The following is a 20809-nucleotide window of genomic DNA, read 5'->3' as shown; positions in this document are numbered from 1 at the left end:
CCGGGAACTTTACCCTCCGAGGTGAGTATTCAAAGTAAGATGCAGCAAACAGTGGTGCTCATCCAATATTCGGGTATCCGAACTACCCAGATAATCCGAACTTTTTCCACTATCCGAACTTTGAATAGCAATTGGGATATTTTTTAAAATCCGGATAGCACTATCCGACAAACTCGGATTGCCCATCTGAAATCCGAAATCTGGGCGGATAGTTAGTTTAGATATCCGAGCAGAAGCCAAAATCACCTTCAATGGCAAAAATCCCTTTCGAAGGCAGTCAGGCCGAGAGAGAGAGAAAAATAGCGAGAGAGAGAGAGAGCGAGAAAGCGAGAGACAGAGAGACCAAGACCTCCGAAAGGGGTTTTTGCCATTTGAAGAGACTTTTGGAAGCATTTTAAGACATTTTCAGGTCACTTCCGGTTTTATATCCGGATATCCAGGATATTCGGTTCGGATATCTGAGTTTACTCGGATACCAAAAAGTTCGGATTCGGATATTCGATTCGGATCCGGATATCTGGGTATCCGGATCCGGATCAATTCGGATTTTGAAAAGGGGTATCCGAGCACCCATGGCAGCAAACCTCACAGGTTTGCTTTAAAGCGGGAGTGTCACCATAAAAATCAAATTTCAACAGAAAACTGTTCTGAGTGTATTAAGTGATGAAGATGCTAATCCTACATTCAAAACTTTTTCTGCTGTTATGGTTTGGAGTTATCACATACCTTAGTAGCACTGACCCTTTAATTGCCATTGCCATCCGCTGGCAAAACAGTTGCATGCTGAGGGGTCTTTTTATCTATAATATATTCCTCTTCTTCCCTTTATTTCCCCCTCCTTCCAATGACATAAGCCAGTGCACTTCCTAGTATAGACCACAGTGGTTGAACCAGTGGTGTACCTAGGGTACTTGACAACCAGTGCTGGGTATTATAAGACCCCCCCCCCCCAAAAACAAAGTAAAGGGGCAAAAAACGGGTGGGGGTATAACATGCGGCAAAAAAACGGGCGTGGCCGTGAACGGATGAGGGCGGAGCTAACTGTAATTTACCGTGAACCCGGGGTGAGAGTGATATGGAGGCTGCCGTATTTATTTCCTTTTAAACAGTACTAGTTGCCTGCCAGCCCTGCTGATCTATTTGGCTGCAGTAGTGAACTGAATCACACCAGAAACAAGCATGCTTGTTCAGGGTCTATTGTTGAAAGAATTAGAGGCAGAGGACCAGCACGGCAGCCAGGCAACTGGTATTGCTTAAAAGGAGATAAATATGGCAGCCTCACTATTATTCTCACCTTGGGTTCCCTTTAAAAGTGCAACGCAAAGACAGTGGACCCAAGTTTTGGTGACCCTTTCCCCAGAAAATTCACATACTTGTCCAGGTTTTCTCAAGAAAATACATGTAATGTGTGCAGATTTGCCCAGAGAATACGTTCAATCATGTCGGCAGATTTGCCCAGAAAATACATGCAATCATGTCGGCAGATTTGCCCAGAGAATACATGCAATCATGTCGGCAGATTTGCCCAGAAAATACATGCAATCATGTCGGCAGATTTGCCCAGAAAACACTTCAATCGTGAAGCAGACCTGGCCAGAACATAAACGTAAAAATATAAATTTAAAAAAAAAAAAAAAAAACATTTACTGACCTGCAGCAGGGCTCCTGTTTCAGGCCTCCGTCCTGTGCACAGCTCCCACGATCCTCTGCAGACAGCAACTGAAACTCCCAAAGTCTCCAGAGCAAGGCTTCGGACATTTTACTATAGCCCTGCTCTGCTGCTGCGGTGAACTGACACGGCATCTATTAGATGGCGAAAGTCAGTTCACGCTGGGGGGTGCTTGGAGAATTTTCGGGGGTGCATCAGCACCCCCCCCCTGTTGCCGCAACTGCCCCCAGTATAGGTAGCTAGTATGGTATGGTATGGTGCACCCCCACCCCTATAGGTAATATAGTGGCCCCCAGTATAGCTAGTGTAGCGACCCCCATGCCCAGTGTAGCTAGTATAGTGGCCCCTGTATAGCTGCCCCCAGTATAGGTAGTATAGTGGCCCCCAGTATAGGTAGTATAGTGGCCCCCAGTATAGCTAGTATAGTGGCCCCTAGTTTAGGTAGTATAGTGGCCCCCAGTTTAGGTAGTATAGTGGTCCCCAGTTTAGGTAGTATAGTGGCCCCCAGTTTAGGTAGTATAGTGGCCCCCAGTGTAGCTAGCATAGTGCCCCCCCCCCCAGTGTAGCTAGAAGGAGGGCTGACAGCAGGGATAGCGGTGGGGAGGGGGGGACATATCCCCTCCCTCACCTGGGTCCCCTCCTTCTGCCTCTCTCCCCCCCCCCCAAAATGCGGGCAGCAAACGGCGAGCAGGCGGGCGCGGAGAATACTCACGTTACTTCAGTGTATCAGTCTGGAACGCTGCGTCGCCATCACGTGCCTCTTCTGCGCCTCCAATGATTGGAGGCGCAGAAGAGGCACGTGACGGGGACGCAGCGTTCCAGGCTGATACGCGGAAGTGACGTAAGTATTCTCCGCGCCCGCCTGCTCGCTGCCCACTGCCCCCGGCCCGCTGCCCACATTTTGGGGGGGGGAAGAGAGGCAGAAGGAGGGGACCCAGGTGAGGGAGGGGGGGATATGTCTCCCCTCCCCGCCGCTATCCCTGCTGTCACCCCTCCTCCTAGCGCTGCTCTTCCCCGCTCCTGCATTACTTTATCTATGGGGGGTCGTGGCGACACCCCCCTGGCTGTCTGGCACCCGGTGCGCCACGCCCCCCTGCGCCCTGTGGTAGGAACGCCACTGGGTTGAACTCGATGGACATATGTCTTTTTTCAAACCAAATAACTATGTAACTATGGGAGTGTCTGAAGACTCTGGGAGGAGGGCGGGTAACAAATACACAATTAGCAAGAGGAAAAAAAAGAGCGAGGGAGGAAATGATGTCAGGATTAGATTCATTCAAAGGTAACCAAGATGGAAACTGTCTAGAATATGATTCTCTGCTTCTCCTTTATTAAATTCACAGGAATCATAATGTGGACAGTGCAATACATTTGTGATGTAAGTATAACTAATATTTATCTACTTACTGTATATATACTGTATGTTTTTTATTTCTAGGTTAGCATGGGTGTCACTTTAATAATTTCACACTACATTAAAGGCCCATCTTCCATACTGAAAATCGGCATCGCAGTCACTGTGATCGCCATTTTCACTAGTTTGCATTTCACTGTGATAATGGGTGTGATCACACCAGGTGCAATTGCAATTCCTAACGTGGCCAAAAAAAGCCGCAGTACGTTTTTCCAAATGGGAGAAGCACTGAGTTTGCTGTTCGATTTGCATGCGCTTCCATTCATTTAACGAAATCGCAAAAGCAGGAAAAATGCAGCAGGCACAATGCTTGCGATTGGGTTAAAAACGGATCGCACTATTCTTGCACTGGGCAGTTTCATCCAGCTCTGCTGAGGAGATATAGATAATTGCAGCTGCGGTAGGACACAGGTGGTTCCTTCTGAGTAAACAAGCAGCCTTAAGCTGGCCAAACCAAATCGTTTGTTACCAGAAGATTTGATTATTTGTGCACCACACATTATGTTGTTTGCATACAAAGATTTAAATTGTTAAGGTGGCCATAAATGTAGCGACTTGGTGGCTGATCAACCATCCAATTTGATAATTGTTTGAAATTGGTCAAATGTATTGATCGGACATGTGTGAAAATCTCAGATCAACGTGGTCGATTGGGTGCGTGGCGGTAATGGCGTCCAATATTGTGAGCCACTAACGCGACGAAACCTCTTACCGATGTCCCTCCCAATTGTTACATGTACCCCCCGGTGCCTGTGCACTAAAATACTTTATCTGTCACTCCACCTGCTAGTGTCCACTTCTGTGTCTGCCCGCACTTCCACATTTGGGTCCCACATGACTACCGGCATTTAGCATGAGGCGCTTGTGTGAGCCACCAATGTGGAAAAGCGGCAGATAGGTCAAGTATATGCACTGGATGGCACAAATAACATTTGGGAGGATGAGGCCAGGGGTGGCAAGGCGGCGCCACAAGACGATTCCTGAGAGATTTCATGCTGAAACCAATCAGCAATCGTCCTGCGGTTGTATCGGAAGAAATCGGAGTGAGGATCTATGTGGTAATGATGATATGTACGGTAATATGCAGAACATAGCAGCCATATTGTATCTCGTGGAAGCCATATTTTTCACTTTTCTATCTGCTGTGTATCTTTCAGAGGTGTATGTATGCCAGTCTGGCAGCTGGCTTTATGGAGTTCCTTATGTAAATGTAAATTAACTCTGCATTCAGTGGCCAGCAGGATGAGCTACCATTGTCTGCATTGAATAGATCAATTACGTTGGATAGGCAAATGAACCTATACATTCAATTAGGAACTGTCTACCTAGCCTCTAATTAGGAGATGACTAATTAGGCCAATAGCAGCCGTGTCCTTACCTTTAATCTGCTAGGAAATATTGTCACCGATGTGTTTGTCACCTGTAACCTGTGGCCCCAGCAAGGAAAGACGTAATTAGATAACAACCTCCGCTTTTGTTCTGCATCCTAAAAAGGTGTTGCATTGCTTTGAACTTTGTATTCATGTAAACAGCTACCTGTTGACCAAATATACAATCCGGACTAACTGAGTCTGGGAACTTCAAAGGCTAACAGGAAACTCTGGCCAGCAAGGATGTGCTGTCACACCTGAGGAAATTGGATTACTCCTGGATCTGGACATGTGAGTGGCCCCGGGCCACAAATTTTCCTATAAAACATTAGCTAGGAGGATTTAGAGTCATAGTTCTTTGGAGATAGCAAGACGCTAGGACTATCCTGGTCTGACCAGAACCGCGTTCTCCTCGCAACAACGCTCAGATCTATATGCTGGTAACGTTTATTCCCATTTTATTTTAAGTAAACTGTCTTGTTGTGTATCTTTGTAACTTTTATCTTTGTCATTTTTACTTTGTTTTTGTAAATCTTTTGTATATATTCTTGTCTGCACTGTTCCACTTTTTGGAATATTTATTATATTAAATATTTATTTAATAAGTTTGACTTCTGTTGTACTAAGCCAACGCTCATAGCCTAGAGAGAGTCTGCAGTGTAACTTGTGTTACAAGTTCAGTGCCTGATTGTGCCTTGCTACTGTGTGTGTGTGTGTGTGTGCGTGGCGTTCCCGTATTTGGCCTAAAGCGCAAAAGCTGACCTAGATACGGAAACGCGGACTGCGTGCAGGTCACTCGACAGCAGAGTGGAAGTGTCTAGCAACAGCTAGTGGTGGCAGTGAGAAGTGTTCTGAGGGGTTACAGCCTTGTGTTAGCTTGAATAAGGCTGCTTCCCCTCTCGATCTGGTCAAACCCGCAGTCGGGAACCGTATCTGCAGGCGTGCCGCAGGGCTGGTTCTTGACAATCAGATCTCGCTCTGATCAACCACAGAGAGATCTGTCTCTTGGTTGATTGCCCGCCAAATCACTTGATGTACAAGCACTTTAGAGCATCATTAGACAGGACTGTTTGTGATTAAAGTGGACCCAAATTAAAAATACAAGATTTCAGAAATGAAATCTATTTTCTAAATTATAATAATAAATAGCAGCCTTTTTTCAGCTACATGATGACAAATATAAAATATTTTACATTTATTGGAGAAACCCCTCCCTTCCTTTCATATTGCCGGGACAGAATCCGGCAAACTGGTGGAGTAGGTGGTGTCCGGCAAAGGAGGAATTGCTAATGGCTGCCACCTGTATAACCCTAGTTATGAAAAGAGAAGGGTGAAAAGCAGTCACTGAAATGCTTATAGGCTTGAAGGAGTGTTTATTTATATTTGTATGTGTCAGAGTGGTGCAACTACCATGGCCCACATGCAATTAGCCTGTTCTCCTGAGTTTTCACCTAGGTGATATTTTCATCGTGTCAATGTCTTCTAAGCCACCATCAAGCAAGAAAATACTGTGGTAGTAATTTTGACAGAACTTTTTTTTTAACAACTTTTTGGTATTTTTTAAATTACAAAGTGTTGAAAAGTTATTTTAAAGAGAAGATGGAAAATGTATCTCCTAGGAGAAAACTCAGGAGAACAGGCTAATTGCATGTGGGCCATGGTGTTTGTGCAGCTGTCCTTCTACATTGCTTAGAAATCTGCCATAACGAGTCATCAAAGTACAAGCATTGTTCTTCGCATGCCGCCGGACGCCGCTTGCTTATCCGTCACTCATTGTTTCCCTTCCTCTTCGCAGAACTGAACAGGCTGCCTAGGGAGCTGACGTTTCAAGAGGAATTTTAGTGAAAAAGGGGAAAAAAATAAATCCATACGTTGCAAAGTGAGAAGTTAAAACGTAGAAGAGAGATTAAGAAGTTATTGATATTTGTCATGTAATTTGTTCATATAGTTTGATCCACATTCAGCCTGCAAGTCATCATCTTTACTACTGGCAGACATGAAAAAAAAAGACAGCACCAACTGCCGTTATCTATAACCACACCCCCTAACGTGATAGGTTAAAAGGTTGTATTTTTATAGGTATACATATGCACAGAGGCAGATACTGGTTGCTTAGCAGTTGGAAACAGCTGTTATTTCAACAATGTAACAAGGCTCACAGAAGGGAAACTGTCAGGACCATGGTCATGACATCACACTGTGGGAGGGGTTTCACCACAGTATCAGCCATACAGACCCTCCTGATGATCTATTCGAGAAAAGATAAAGATTTCTCATGGAAAGGGGGTTTCAGCTTTTAAATGGGATGAAGTTCAATCCTTGGTTACAGTTTCTCCTTAAAGTGGCCCAGAGATGAGTAAAAAGAGTAAAGTTTTTTACTTACCCGGGGCTTTCTCCAGCCCCAGAAGCACGGATGCGTCCCTCGCCGTCCTCCTGCGGTCCTCCGTTAAGCCGCAAACTGCTCCAATAAGAGGCTGTGTGACATCAGCAGGGGGCCTTCTGCGCATGCGCGGACCTTCTGTGCAAGCGCACTTGGCCCTGGCTGATGTCACTCGGTCAGACTGAGCCCGACTGAGCCGTCTACTGGGGCTGTGTTGCGGCTACACGGAAGATTCTGGGTGGGCCGCGGGAGGCACGCGTGATGATGGCGAGGGATGCATCCATGCTTATGGGCCTGGAGGAAGCCCCGGGTAAGAAATTGATCTCTGGGTCTCTTTAAGGCTCGTACAGACGTCCAAACAATCTGCCCACTATCATCTAAACTTGGTCTATTGGAATACAGTTGGGCGTGTGTATGGCTGGCCAGGAACAAAACGACAAACTGATAACAGTTGGTTTGCCAGATCCTTCCAGTGGATCAACCTGCACAACTATTTTGTAGGTTGGCTACGTGTGTACGAGTCGTCTTAACAACTTTGTTGATTTTGAAAGCGGATATGTTGAGCAGTTAGTCGTTTTGCTTGTGTACTCAGTATTTCCACAAGTTGGTTGTTTAGTTGGTTGGCGTGTGTATGTGCTTGTTTTGTAAAAAAAACTTGTCATGTGGTTGGTCCTGCATTATGTTGGACGTGTGTATGAGCCTTTAAAGTACCCGGGCAGTAAACAATATACTTTCCACACACAGATTTCAGTTCTGCTCAACTGAAATTTTTGACATGAGCAGAACGTCGATGATGGGCGGGGAGGAAGTGTCAGTAGCATTTATTTAAAGTTACAGGTGTCCTTTAATGAAAATCTGTAGTGAAACACAAAAAAAAAATAGTGGATTTGGAATGGTTCAAAATAAACAAGAACAGTGTGTTATGGATTCAAGTAAAACTGTAGTGATGAAAAAAAAATGTCAGATACTTATGGAGAGGGAAGGCTCTGGATCCTAAAGAGCTTTCCTGTACCTCTCTCGGTGTCCTGGTTCCTCGGTACCTATACTGGAGGCGGGGTCATCAGGCTATCTATAAGGAAGGAGGGGAGGGTCATCTGGATTCTTAGACTGAAGACAGGGGGGAGGGGTCATCAGGCTACCTAAACTGGAGGAGGGTGGGGTTATCTGGCAAGCCATACTGGCAGTGTGGGGGGGCGGGTCATCTGGCTGCTTATACTAGAGGGAAAGGTCATCAAGCTACCTATACTGGAGGGAGGGGAAGGGTCATCTAGCTATACTGAAGGGGGCGGCTGCTGACAGTGGCCTTGGGCAGTAATGAGTACAAATCTGGCCCCGTCTATAGGATCTAAAACCTTCACTCTCTGTAGGTAAATATCGTACTTTTTTTTCTCTTTAGTTTTACTTTAACGCATCACACACTGTCTATGTATTTTAAACCATCCCAAATCCACTGGGCTCAATTGAACAACCACTGCTTAAAGTCTGCTTGACGCAGTGCGAAACAATCAATCCTCCTCCGGCCTCTGACCTTCTGTAATTTTGTGGGAGTTTATCACAATGTGATGCTACTTTGTGTACTTCTTGCTGACTTCTGGCAGATGCTTTTCTTTCTCTATATTGTTCTCGGTTACATAACGATTTTTTTTCTTCCCGTCTACCAGGCAGAACCATTTATCATAGTAACAACTTTAAATTGTTGAAAGAAAACAAGAAAAATCAATGTTTATTGACTGTGACTTTCAATGTACAAGTAACCCTATATTATGTTTGTGTCACATGTACAGATTCCAAACTTGCCTCTGATGAACCCAAATCCTACTTTCAGGTTTGGTTTTACAGACTTCTAGACCTATATATTGGCAAGGCTGGATTTATGCTTTTTGCACCCCTATGCCAACTTCATTGTTGCTCCCAATCATGGGTGGATTTATACTTTTTCCGCCCCTAGACAGACTTTCTTGAGGCTCCCCTTCCATGTGCAGCACCCCTTCCTAAACCTTGTGCTGCCCCTTTATGTACAGCAGCCCCTTAAAGTGAACCTTAAGCCAGAAAAAAAAAATTAGTTTTACTCCGGTGCCCTTTACTCCTGTGCCCTCGCAGCTACTCACTAATCCTCTGGTCCCCCGCTGCCAGCTAGTTTCGTTTTTAACCGATAGTCCCGTAAGGACTGGCCACGTGTAGCTTTTTCCGCATTCCCGACTGTAATCAGCGCTATTGCGGGCCGCAACGCGTACAAAAATACGCGTAGCCGCATATCTATGAGTGCGTAATGCGGCAATAGCGCTAATTACAGTCGGGAATGCGGAAAAAGCTACGCGTGGCCAGTCCTTACTGGACTATCGGTTAAAAACGAAACTAGCTGGCAGCGGGGGACCAGAGGATTAGTGAGTGGCTGCGAGGGGACAGGACTGCTGCAGGGGGCTGGTAGAAGCAGGTGTCTCTTTAAGTTATATATCCCTTGGGCAGCAGCTCCCTATTTCCCTGTATTACTCTTTATTTACAATTCTAGCATTCCATTTGCAGCCTCTTCTTCCATACGCAGCAATCCCTTTTTGCATGTCCAGCCGCCCCTTGGCCAGCTGCCGTACAGGGCCTTTCCAGAAATCCGGCCCTGCTCCCAATCTGAGTGCCGCAGCCCCCTCTTTTATGTGCAAGGGCTGTTTTCACTAAGAAACGTGGTCACATTTAGGCATGATCAATGAGAGGCAAATAATTTCTCATAACATTCAAATTTCATGTAAATGATATGCAGCTTAATCACAAAAGTGCTAGTGTTTTTTTTTAAATGCTAGTGCTATTCTACCCTATGGCAGTGTTCTCACTGCCGCAATTGTTGCCAATCGTGGGCATTTTGCGATTAGCGCCAATCGCAAACGCCCCACCTGCAGCAGTTTTGAGGTGATTCTAAAGCAATCGCAGTACAGTGCTTATAAATCTTGCTCTGAAATCTCGGAAGTGTCCAGTGATTTTTACCACGCTAATCACAGTTAAATCACTTGCGCAAAAGGCTAGAATAAAGCGCTTGCGTTTTGCTATTTTAAGCGTGAATGAGCCCTAAGTTAACCTAAATCAAGTTTAACTTACCTGGGGCTTTTACCAGCCCCCTGCAGCCACCCTGTGCCATCACTGGGCGATCCTCCCCAGTCCTCATGTCTCCTGATCGGCTTCTCGTGGATGGGAGCGCCCTGCGCATGTGCAGTACAGGGAAATTTCTATTGCGCATGCGCAGAGCGCTCCCAGCAATGGGAGCATGATTGAGTATGTGTGCGGCCCACGGCTGTGCATGTGCAGTGGCCGTTGATTCGCCAAGTCGCCTGCCGAAAAGGGGAGCTGCAGGGGACTGCAGGATCGCTTAGTGACGGCGCGGGTACATGGTGGCGGCAAAGAGCTGGTAGAAGCGCCGGGTAAGTTAAACTCGTTTTTATTTCAGTTGGACAATAAGGGTATAAGAGGCGCCCTGGTGCAATAAAAGCATCTAAAAGCAGTTTAAAAAAGGAAAATAAATTTGAGGTAGCTTACCTCAGTGACGAAAAAATCTTTGTATTTTACAAAGGTTTTTATTAGTAGCACAGGCAACGCGTTTCGCGGGTCAGAGCCCGCTTCCTCAGGCCAATAACAGTGCCAAACTAAATGACAGATTCAGCAAAGGGAACTTCCAGTCCATTTTTATTGGTCCAAGTCCCGGCTGCATATAACTTAAAAGAAATTTGAATGTTTAAATAAATTATTAGCATCTTATTGATCATCCCTAATCACAATGCGATGTGATACTTTTATCAGGTGTGTTTTCGATTTCCGTTGGGTGAATAAAAAAGTCCGGGACTTAGAATGGCCGAATTCCGGAAAAATCACATAGTGGCCTAATTGTAATGCGGTTTTCCTGCACGAAAAATGCAGCAGACACGATTACAATACGGTCAAATTGCGTTGCAAATGCCAAGCAGTAATGGAAAAATCCCTGTGTGGTTTCCATTAGTAAAGTGACTACCTAGCATTTTTTGCGATCATAATGCGATTGCAATCGGATCTCAAAATGCACTCAGTGGAAAATGTCCTTAGCATTAATAGCATTAATGGACAGCAGCCCCTCTCTTTCACGTACAGCAGCTCCCTTGAGCAGCAGCACTCCCCCCTTCCGTGTGCTGCTCTCCATTGGCTAACTCTCCTTTCCATTTGCAGCCTTCTCTTCCATATATAGCTACCATTTTTTTATATTCAGCCATCCCTTGATCAGAAGCTGCCCAAGGCCCAGGTCATTGTGGCCTTTTCACTGCTCAATTTATTCATTAACAATGGATTTTATTAATCATTGTCAATAATAAATATAGCTTTCCTTTTGTTACTGATCTTACTCTGTGCTCTGAAATCAGTGTATTTTGAGTGATATGTGGTTTGGACTATTAAGCACTTTAAAGCTAGTGAAAATAAACTGAAGAGATAAACAATTGTATCCTGTAGTGCTAATCCTAAACAGGATTTTCCTGGGATTCCACAGCCTAATTTTGGTTTAAAACAGGAACTCATACTTGAAAACCGCGTGTGATTTGCAAGATTCTGAAAATGCAAGTGTGGCACATGTAATGTATTGAAATGGCATCGCATTCTGTTTTGCGGTCATATGTAAATATGCCTTTAGGGTTCGTACACACTAGGGGCGTTTCGGCCTTTTTTCAAGCGCAGGCGATTTTTAAAATTGCCCACAAAACGCTGGTGCAATGAATCTCTATGAAGAAGGTTCATATCAGCGGGGTTTGTGCGCTGTGCGCTCAGCAAAGCGGTGCCTGGACCATTTTTGGGGTGATTTTGCTATAATGGAATCGCTTTGTGGGGCGATTGCGTTGGCGTTTTAAAGAATAAATACATTGTATTTATTCTTTTTCGGGTCAAAGAGTTCACTACCTGAGTTGCGTCAGGGAGTGAATTACAAAACCGCTCGGGAAAAGCGCTTAGAAAAGCGCTTTTCACAAAAACAAAACGCCCACCCAAGCGCCGAGAATCAAAAAAAAAATTGCGACAAAAAACTCCAACGCGAACGTTAACGTTAGCGGAATGCAATGTGAACGAGCCCTTAGTGATTTTTCTGCATTTAAAAATGTGGACGGCAGGTCTTTTTTTCGCATGTGAGTCACGTGACAATGCAAGTTAGTGGGAACGGTACACAATCCACATGAGAAATGCAGTTTGGATGAATATTTGCATGCGGTTTTGAAGTTCATCGGTATTCACGGAAAAATGCCATAGCAAAAATGTGCATACTAATGTATATAAAAATCACACACACATAAACGGTTATACAAAAAAGAGCAATAAACTGGCAAATGCGGAGTTGTGCATGCGGAATAAGAGAAGTGTGAACTGCCACTAAGGATAAAAATCAGAGTTTAACTACTACTGGACCACCAGTAATATGAAAACATGCTGTTGGTCCCTCTTAACAGATCCCAGGATGTTTTAAAACATTTTAGTGCGTAAAATGCCAAATAAAATGTATGGTTTTTATTTACAGTAGCATTGTTTATTTTAAACCTATAGGCGATGGAATTGGAGAAATAGTGTATTTTTTTTTTATTTCCCCACAAGTTATCCCTTTAAAATGAATAGAAAATAAAGTAATTACTGAGAACAAATATCACCCCAAAAAAGCCTGATTTGTGGCGAAAACAAGGTATAGATCTTTTTGATATGATAAGTAGTGTTAAAGTTATTGGCAAATTAAAGGGTGACAGGTGAAAATCGCTCTTGTCCTTTAGGGTAAAAACCCTTGAGGGTAAAGTGGTTAAAATTTGACTGGCTCAGGTGAATGATAATGTTTGTTTAGCTCTCATACACACAAATCTTGAGTTACTGAAATTTTTCTCCGTTCTCGAAATTTTTTTCCATTCTCTATTGCCTGCACAGAACGCTCCAGACCACGTGAGCGTGATCATGAGCAGCGCGACCTGGCGAGGTCGGCATCTGCAATGAAGGGGATCCCGAGACCCCGAAGCTGCAGCGAGGGACACATAGGCTGCCAGGGGCTGGAGGAAGCCCCAGGTAAGTGGATCTGTTTTTGTTTTTATTTTGGAGCTTGCACCTTCTCTTTAATTATGTTATTTAAAGAAAAAAAATAATTGTCAGTGGACTAGTCTATCGCCACACCTCTTCTTATTGGCCATGCCTCAATTTTTTTTTATTTTTAATTTTGACGTTTTTCCTGTGAATTCTCTTTGGCAGGTCCCAGACTGTTACCGGTACTGGCAGTGATTGTAACAATACCAGTATTAAACCTGAGGGGGTGTTTTTCACATTAACTTTCTTTGACTTTTTCCCATGAACTGATTTTGTTAACACAGTAAAGTGGGGGACGTAGTGATGTTGTCATAGAAACCCGTCAAATGTTTTGTTTTTTTTCAAAGAGGATGGAATTTTGGAATTTGGCTGCTACTATGGGCAGCATGCTCTTCTGTGTATACACAAGTTGCAATGTTTTTTGTTTGTTTGTTTGTTTTTTGTTGTATGCCCTTTTAACTCTATTAATAAAGCGGACCTAAACTCAGAACTTCCTCTTTGCTCTGAAAGATACACAACAGCATAATAACCATTTAAATAAAAACATTTCATAGTTACAGCTGATACAAATCATCCAATAAATCTTTCTACTTCCTGATTCATGGAAGCAGACAGAGGGTTAACATCCTGTGCTTTCAAATGAGCTTATCTGCTGTCATGTGACACAGGGGAGAGATCAAATTCAACTTGCGATTAGTCGCAGATGAGGGGGAATTAGACAAGCTAAATGCTCTAAATACATACAGGGTGCATTTCTCTGTTTTCTTTCTGTCCTGTGCAAGAGTTCAGGTCCAGTTTAAAAGATTTATTCTAACGACATATCCAGTGAAACAAAACATCAGTATCAGCTTGGCTGGATATGGCTGCAGTATGTAAATGTGGAATGACAAGTGGTAGCTTTATTGTAAATAAACATAAGCAAAGTTTATGAGAAGAGTGAATACAGACTAATACAGACTGCCTGGGTTTAACCCCCATACACAATCAGATTTACATTACAGAATACTCAAAATAGTATTTAAAATGTGAATTGAAAGCTAGGAATATCTGATGTTTATAATTGTCTTGCGATATTCCGTTTTGCAAGTGACACTGAAGTAAAAAAAAGTATGTTATAATGAATTGTATGTGTAGTACAGATATCGTTTGCATAGATAACAACTGAAGTTTCTTAATTCTTTCTGTACTAGACACAATATGAGACTCTTTTATTGGCTACTAATGTTCTATACATTATCTGTACTACACATACAGTTCATTATCTCATAAGTTTATTTTCACTTCAGATTCCCTTTAAAAAATAAACTAAGGCCTCTTGCACACTGCAAGCGATTCCGATTCAGATTCTGCTTTTTAATCAGTTTTTACATCTGATTCCGATTCCGATTTGCAGTTTGCTCCCTGCACACTGCAAATCGGAATCTGAATCGGATGTAAAAACTGATTAAAAAGCGGAATCTGAATCGGAATCACTTGCAGTGTGCAAGAGGCCTAAAGCAGTTTTCTCTGCATGAATAGTTTCCAAGACTCTCTGAGTGTCTGCTTTCCTACTCCCCCGCATATGCACAAATGGTAAAGGGTACACTTTATCCAACTTAAATAAAGCTGAAATTTCTACCAACAAATACTGGCCAAGCAACCTCTGACCAGTTTTACTGAACAGGTGTATACGGCTGTGATAGGACTGTCTAGCAGACTGCAGGATAGCTCCTCCTCTCCTTGAGACTTGTGTTATCCTATATAACAATTAGCCTGTGTCGCTGCGTCCAGCAGTTTGCAGCGTCCCTGTGTCCCTGTTATTTTGTTACTGCGCATGTGCGCAAAACGGACAGCTGGAGGGACGAGGGGGCGAGATGGGCGGGCAGTTGCGTGCGCACACGGCGGGTGAGCGGGCACGCGCAGTGACTGGCGGCGGCAAAAAAAAAAAAAAAAGACCTAGAGCCCGTTTTTAAACGGGCTTGGGTCTACTAGTGTGGTATAATTCCCTCCTCCAGCTGGTATCCATCCACTTATGTAGGTGTTGCTGGGCGAATCAGGGGAGATGAAGGCAGTCTCTGCTCTCTACACAGGGGGGTGCTCTCCACACAAGTGTATGAGATAAAACAACGATGCATTAGTTGACTTTCTTATTCAGAAGCTATGGAAGGTGAGGGTCAGTGTGTACAGTACAGAACTTGTGAACAACAGTTTCCAGTGAAAAATTCCAGGATTTAAAGAAAAAATATATTTCATGATAGGCTAGTAAAGATTATGCGGACCACAGTGAAAACAGAAAGTTCCTTCTTTGGCGTTTGGAGATGATCCTTAGAGTTAAGGAAATCAAAGACTGCCCTTTTTAAAATGTTAAAGAGGAAGTGTAGAAGAAATAACATAATGAATACATTGCTTATTGTTTACAATATTAATTTATAGATTATTTAGTCAGTGTTTGCCTATTGTAAAGTCTTTCCTATCCCGCATTTACTTTCTGAAATGTATCACTGGTGGTGACATCTTTAGTTCTGTCAGGTGATTTGTATGGAATGTTCATTACTGAGAGTGCTGTGGGGGATGATATTGCTTGGTTGTTGGAAAAACCCATTCCACAATGCAACAAGGTTCACAGACAGAAAACTGTCAGGACCACAGTCATGACCTCACACTGTGGGAGGGGTTTCACCACAATATCAGCCATACAGATGACCCTAATGATCTATTTGAGAAAAGGTAAACATTTCTTAAGGGAACGGTTGTATCAGCTACTGATTGGGATTAATTCAATCCTTGGAGTTCCTCTTTAAAGGGAACCTTCACCGAAAATAAAAGAAAAAGTTTCCTTACCTGAGGCTTCCACCAACCCCCCCTGCAGATGTCCTGTGTGCATGCGCTGAACACATAGGGATGGGAGTGCAATCTAGGACGCGTGGCCAGGGCTACGCAGGTGCATTGGCTCGGAGACTGGCAATGAAACTGAGCCATGTCAGGGGGACCGGATGATAGGTGAGTGACGGCGCGGGCACAGGACGGCTACAGGGGGCTGGTGGAAGACCCAGGTAAGTGAAACTTTTTCTTTTAGCTTCGGTTAAGGTTCCCTTTAACTGCCTGGATGTTATATTAGTCTTATGGTGTAAGTAGTTTCTGAGTCTCACACCCTGGAACAAGCATACAGAGCATAAACAGCCGATCTGCACACTTTTGTGATTCGCAGAGAAAAATGATCAGAGGTTAGAATTTTTTTTTTTTCTTTGCAAAAACTTTGAATGAGTGCTCATTCACAAGGGTGTTTTTGCCCTTTTTTCAAGCGCAAGCGATTTTCAGAATCACCTATAAAACGCTTGTGCAATGAATCTCTATGAGAAGGTTCATATCAGCGCGTTGCGGTCGGCAAATCGGTGCCTGTACCATTTTTGGGGCGATTTTGCCTCAATTAAACTTATAGGAGAAACGCAAAATGCTCCCAAAACCGCTTTGTGCAGCGATTGTGTGAGCGTTTTTAAGAATAAATACATTGTATTTATTCTTTTTCTGGATCAAAGAGTTCACTTCCTGACTTGCATCAGGGAGTGGATTACAAAACCGCTCTGGAAAAGCGCTTCGAAAAGCGCAATGCAGCGAGCAGTGGAGCGCCGGGAGGGGGGAAAAAAGCGCACAAAAACGCAAAACGCCTGCGTTTTCGATATTAGGTGTGAATGAGGCCTAAAGGTGGGAAATTTTAAAACTCATATCTGGGGTTAAGAGACATCTGCATTTCCACTGTGGGTTGAATTATGAGCAACTAGTGTGATGTTACACTACTACCTACCAGCAGAGGGCTCCAGCACACACATGACACAAGTGTAATTGCCAGCAGCTGCACCATCATCTCCAAGTCATGAGAACGGGCTCTTGGATGCCGTCGTCTTCCTTCTTCTCTGGTGGTTCTTAGGATCCGGGCCCTGAGCAAAGTAATTCCAACTAGCATGTTACACACCAGGGCAGCTGCCAGTGATCCTAAACCCAATCCAGAGAATAGTAAGCAAAATCCTGGGGGGTCCTGAAGAAAACACCAGGTTCCTGAAGGCTGCAACCCATAAGTTCCATAACCAAGCAGTGGAAGGGTGGACACCAGAAGGGCAAGTGCCCATGTGAAGGCAAGGCTTATCCGAGCTCGATTTTGAGTAACCACAGCAGAGTGCCAGAGGGGTCGAGTAAGACCAAGGCAACGTTCACATGCCATTAGAAGGCCAAGGAGAAGTGGAGAAAGTCCAAAGAACACCATACAGCCACCAAGAAACTGACATCCAGCCATTGGTATTCCTCCATAGGAGTAAAGCCACAGAACAAAGGATCCCGTGATGACATGTCCAGCCAAGTCTGTCATGAGAAGACCCGAGGCCAAGAGAAGGAACTGTGCTCTGGAACGCCGAAGATGTCGAGAATGGTAATATGCTCGAGCGAGAATCCAAAGACCAAGAGCATTGGACAAAGCACCTATGGCCATAGACAGTGATGGGAGGAGAGGGCTGGATGAACGAGGAGGAGAAGGTGGAGTGGTATAAGAAGGAGAGCTTGGAGGCCAGGGGGAAAACATTGAGGAAAAAGAGGTGTTGAAGGCTAGTGGTGGGGACATTGAATAAGGAGACAAAAATATTCTAGATGATGAAAAGTGTGATAGTAATTGTTAATGTGAGGAGATACATTTGAGAAAGGAATACATGGTGAATGGATACAAATGACAGGTGTGGACATGTCATGACATGCAAAGGAATGGAGAGGAGGAGAGAAAAAAAGAGAAACCAACGTTAATTTTTATTTTAAAACCCACATGCATATAATTCACCCATTCATCATTCTTCTAGTATGGATACAAAAAGTTTAATCTCGTATAACTGGAGTTATTTTCTTTATCTTAATTTTTTTCCTATCCTTTGGTAAATCTAATCAATTAAGTGGAGTAGAAAAATAAATATTTCATGATCTGTGTTTGATTTACATTTGTTTTAGAATCTTTTACGGGTTTTCAGCATCTGTTATGTCCAGTGGGAATTTTTTAGATGATGCTTTACTCAACAAAGGAACAACAGTAGGTAGTCTTATACCCTCAGACCGTCGCTTCAGGTCTATCCCCACCAGGGGCGTAACTACAAATCATGTGGCCCCCAGCATAACTTTGATGGGGCCCCCTTAATGTTCCCAACTCCTCCTCCCTTGCCTCCCTTGGTGACCCACACAACATGGGGGTTATCATACAAAGGTCATTACACAAGTGTGGCCATAAGGATCTTTACAACGATAACAATTGTAGCCAGAAAAACAACCTGATCTGGAGTATCAGAGAAAGGGAAGGTTAGTAGTTGGGTTCCTCCCAAACCTCTGGCCCCCTCTGCAGTTGCAGTGGCTGCTTCCCCCTAATTGCGCCCCTGACCCCAACCAAAACCAACAGGCACAGGAACACCTTCTTCCCCTGAACTCTAGCCCCTGAAATACCCCTTAGCACCCCATACCTTCCTCGCAGGTGTCTTTCTGCTTTGCCATATCTGCTTTGTCTAGACCGTCTGTTAATGTCTAAATGCCTGTCCTAATGTATGTTACTGCGCTATTTGGCATATGTACCACAAATAATCCCAGGTGCGACTTTGGTCATACTTTGTGAATTAAGCCGATTCTGATCTTCTGATTCTGATGTGGTGTCGTGGCCATTCCACCCATACCCAAAGTGTTACTTTTATCATTTTTACTGGAGAACATCAGAGATTAGCTTAAACCCCCCTAACTCCAAACACTTGCTGTGTTATATCTATGCCAGACTTATGTAGATAGCCATGGAGTCTTAGTTTTAAATGTCCACCACAATGTGAGCAAAATTCAGGAACATTAAGCGGCACGTCAAATAATGTGCATGAATTTAAAACAAGATATACCGTAGTTTAATTCTTCTCTACAAAGTTGTGTACTTTTCTGTCCTGTCGTGTAATGCCACATTTCATACAGGAGAACAGCAATTACAAATTTGAAGGGCTTTCCAATTTTGGTAAAAAGTGGACCCCCGACTTGAGACTTAACTGTGTTAAGCAGAATTACGTGCATAAACTTTTACACAGAATGAGTTGAGTGTAACGCATTGCATGTATTGCATTCTGTTCTACTCATCATGCGCTATGACACTATACATGTAATTCTGCTTACCGCAGTTTATTGCATACACCTCTTTGAGACATCCTGGCTAAAACTTGTGAGAAGAGCCAGAATGTACAGCAATCAATAGATTCCGATCAAACATCACAAGTCCTGGTTCATCTAGACTGCTGTGAGCTAACACCTGCTCAGTTGTCCTCGGTTACTTCACGTAGCTTATCTCTGAACCCTGGTGTTAAGAAACCTCACAGTATTTTAAGCTGCCTCTAAAACAGACATTCACCTCTTTGTGGGGCGTCCTGCACCTCCGCTGGCTACGTCTTGTTCTTCCTTGGGTGGCAGTCCCGGGGTGTGTTTGCTTCATCCACAGTCCATGGTGTCATTGTTTTCTTTTCACACTGTTCAGTATCACAGAAGTCCTCCTCAGTTCCACTTGTTTCTGCTCTCCCTTTCCTGTCTGTGGTTTCTTGCTACATCTCCTTGTTCTTCTGTCCCTTCAGCCCAGTGTCACAGCCCAGTCCCTTCTCCGCACTTGTGCCTTCCTCCTCTGATCTTCTTCACTCTCCCTGTTCCATTCGCATTGTCCTCTTGTGCTTCCCTCATCCTCCCCTGGATGGTGCCTCCTCCTCCTCCCAGAGGACCAAGAGAAGTGAGAGAATGGGGTGAGAGCAGACGGCCAAAAGGAGGACTAATAACGATGTACAGTAGGAGTAGAAAGAAGGAAAATGTGCAATTCAAAGAACATAGTAACAGATCAGCCATTCAGAATTATTTTTTTCAGTTTTCTCAGGATGCTGAAAGATAACAGCTGATTAGTTGCTATGGTCTGTAGCAGTTGGCACAACATCACTGTCCCATGTCCTCTCTCCTGTCCTGTCCTGCAGTAGGAGGGCAATATGCTCATGTTTGCAGATTTGTCTAGTGGATCAGGATGTGGAGATATGCACTGCAAGGAGCATGGAAGTACAACTGAATGCTTAGCCACTGTCTCTAATTTCTAAAGTAAACCAAAAGCCTGGTACACACTTCCAATTATGATTGGCCAATCACAGACCAATTTTACCACCTTCTTGTAGTATTATTATTATTTAGTATTTATATGAGACGGCCTCTTCCGCAACACTTTTTACAGAGTATATTGTGTTGTCACATAACTGTCCCTCAGAGGGGCTCACAATCTATTCCCTGTCATAGTCATATGTGTATGTATGTATCGTGTAGTGTATGCAAGGCCAGGCCGAGGCAGAGGCGAAAGAGGCTCCAGCCTCAGGGCGCAGTGTAGGAGGGGGCACACAACTCACTCAGCTATCATTCTCCTACTGTGTTTGAAGAGAGAGAAATAAGACATGTTCACCTGATCCTAAACACTAACATTACCCTCACCTGATTCCTAACACTAACATTACCCACATCTTAAACCTAACACTAACATTACCCTCACCTGATCCTAAATACTAACATAACCTTTACCTGATCCTAAACACTAACATTACGCTCACCTAATCCTAAACACTAACATTACCCTCACCTGATCCTAATCACTAACATTACCCTCACCTGATCCTAAACACTAACATTACCCTCACCTAATCCTAAACACTAACATTATCCTCACCTGATCCTAATCACTAACATTACCCTCACCTGATCCTAAACACTAACATTACGCTCACCTGATCCTAAACACTAACATTATCCTCACCTGATCCTAATCACTAACATTACCCTCACCTGATTCCTAACACTAACATTACCCTCACCTGATTCCTAACACTAACATTACCCTCACCTGATTCCTAACACTAACATTACCCTCACCTGATTCCTAACACTTA

At 43.9% G+C, this 20809-nt stretch overlaps 1 protein-coding gene across 1 annotated transcript in view; it reads right to left on the bottom strand.

Annotated features, from left to right (window-relative positions):
• The window catches only part of LOC137561030 (prostaglandin E2 receptor EP1 subtype-like), a 47839-nt gene extending 28304 nt beyond the window's left edge, over positions 1–19535 (bottom strand). Inside the window, exons 1-2 of the mRNA XM_068272247.1 lie at positions 19258–19535; positions 16663–17491 (exon numbers count right to left, since the gene is read on the bottom strand). Coding sequence (XP_068128348.1) covers positions 16663–17469 — 807 coding nt within the window. The 5' untranslated portion in view covers positions 17470–17491; positions 19258–19535. The remainder of the gene's footprint in view (positions 1–16662; positions 17492–19257) is intronic.
• Between the last annotated feature and the right edge of the window lie 1274 nt (positions 19536–20809).

This window comes from Hyperolius riggenbachi, chromosome 3 (genome assembly GCF_040937935.1).
Source record: "Hyperolius riggenbachi isolate aHypRig1 chromosome 3, aHypRig1.pri, whole genome shotgun sequence".
NCBI classification, from domain to species: domain Eukaryota; kingdom Metazoa; phylum Chordata; class Amphibia; order Anura; family Hyperoliidae; genus Hyperolius; species Hyperolius riggenbachi.
This window is presented reverse-complemented; position numbering and strand designations above follow the sequence as displayed.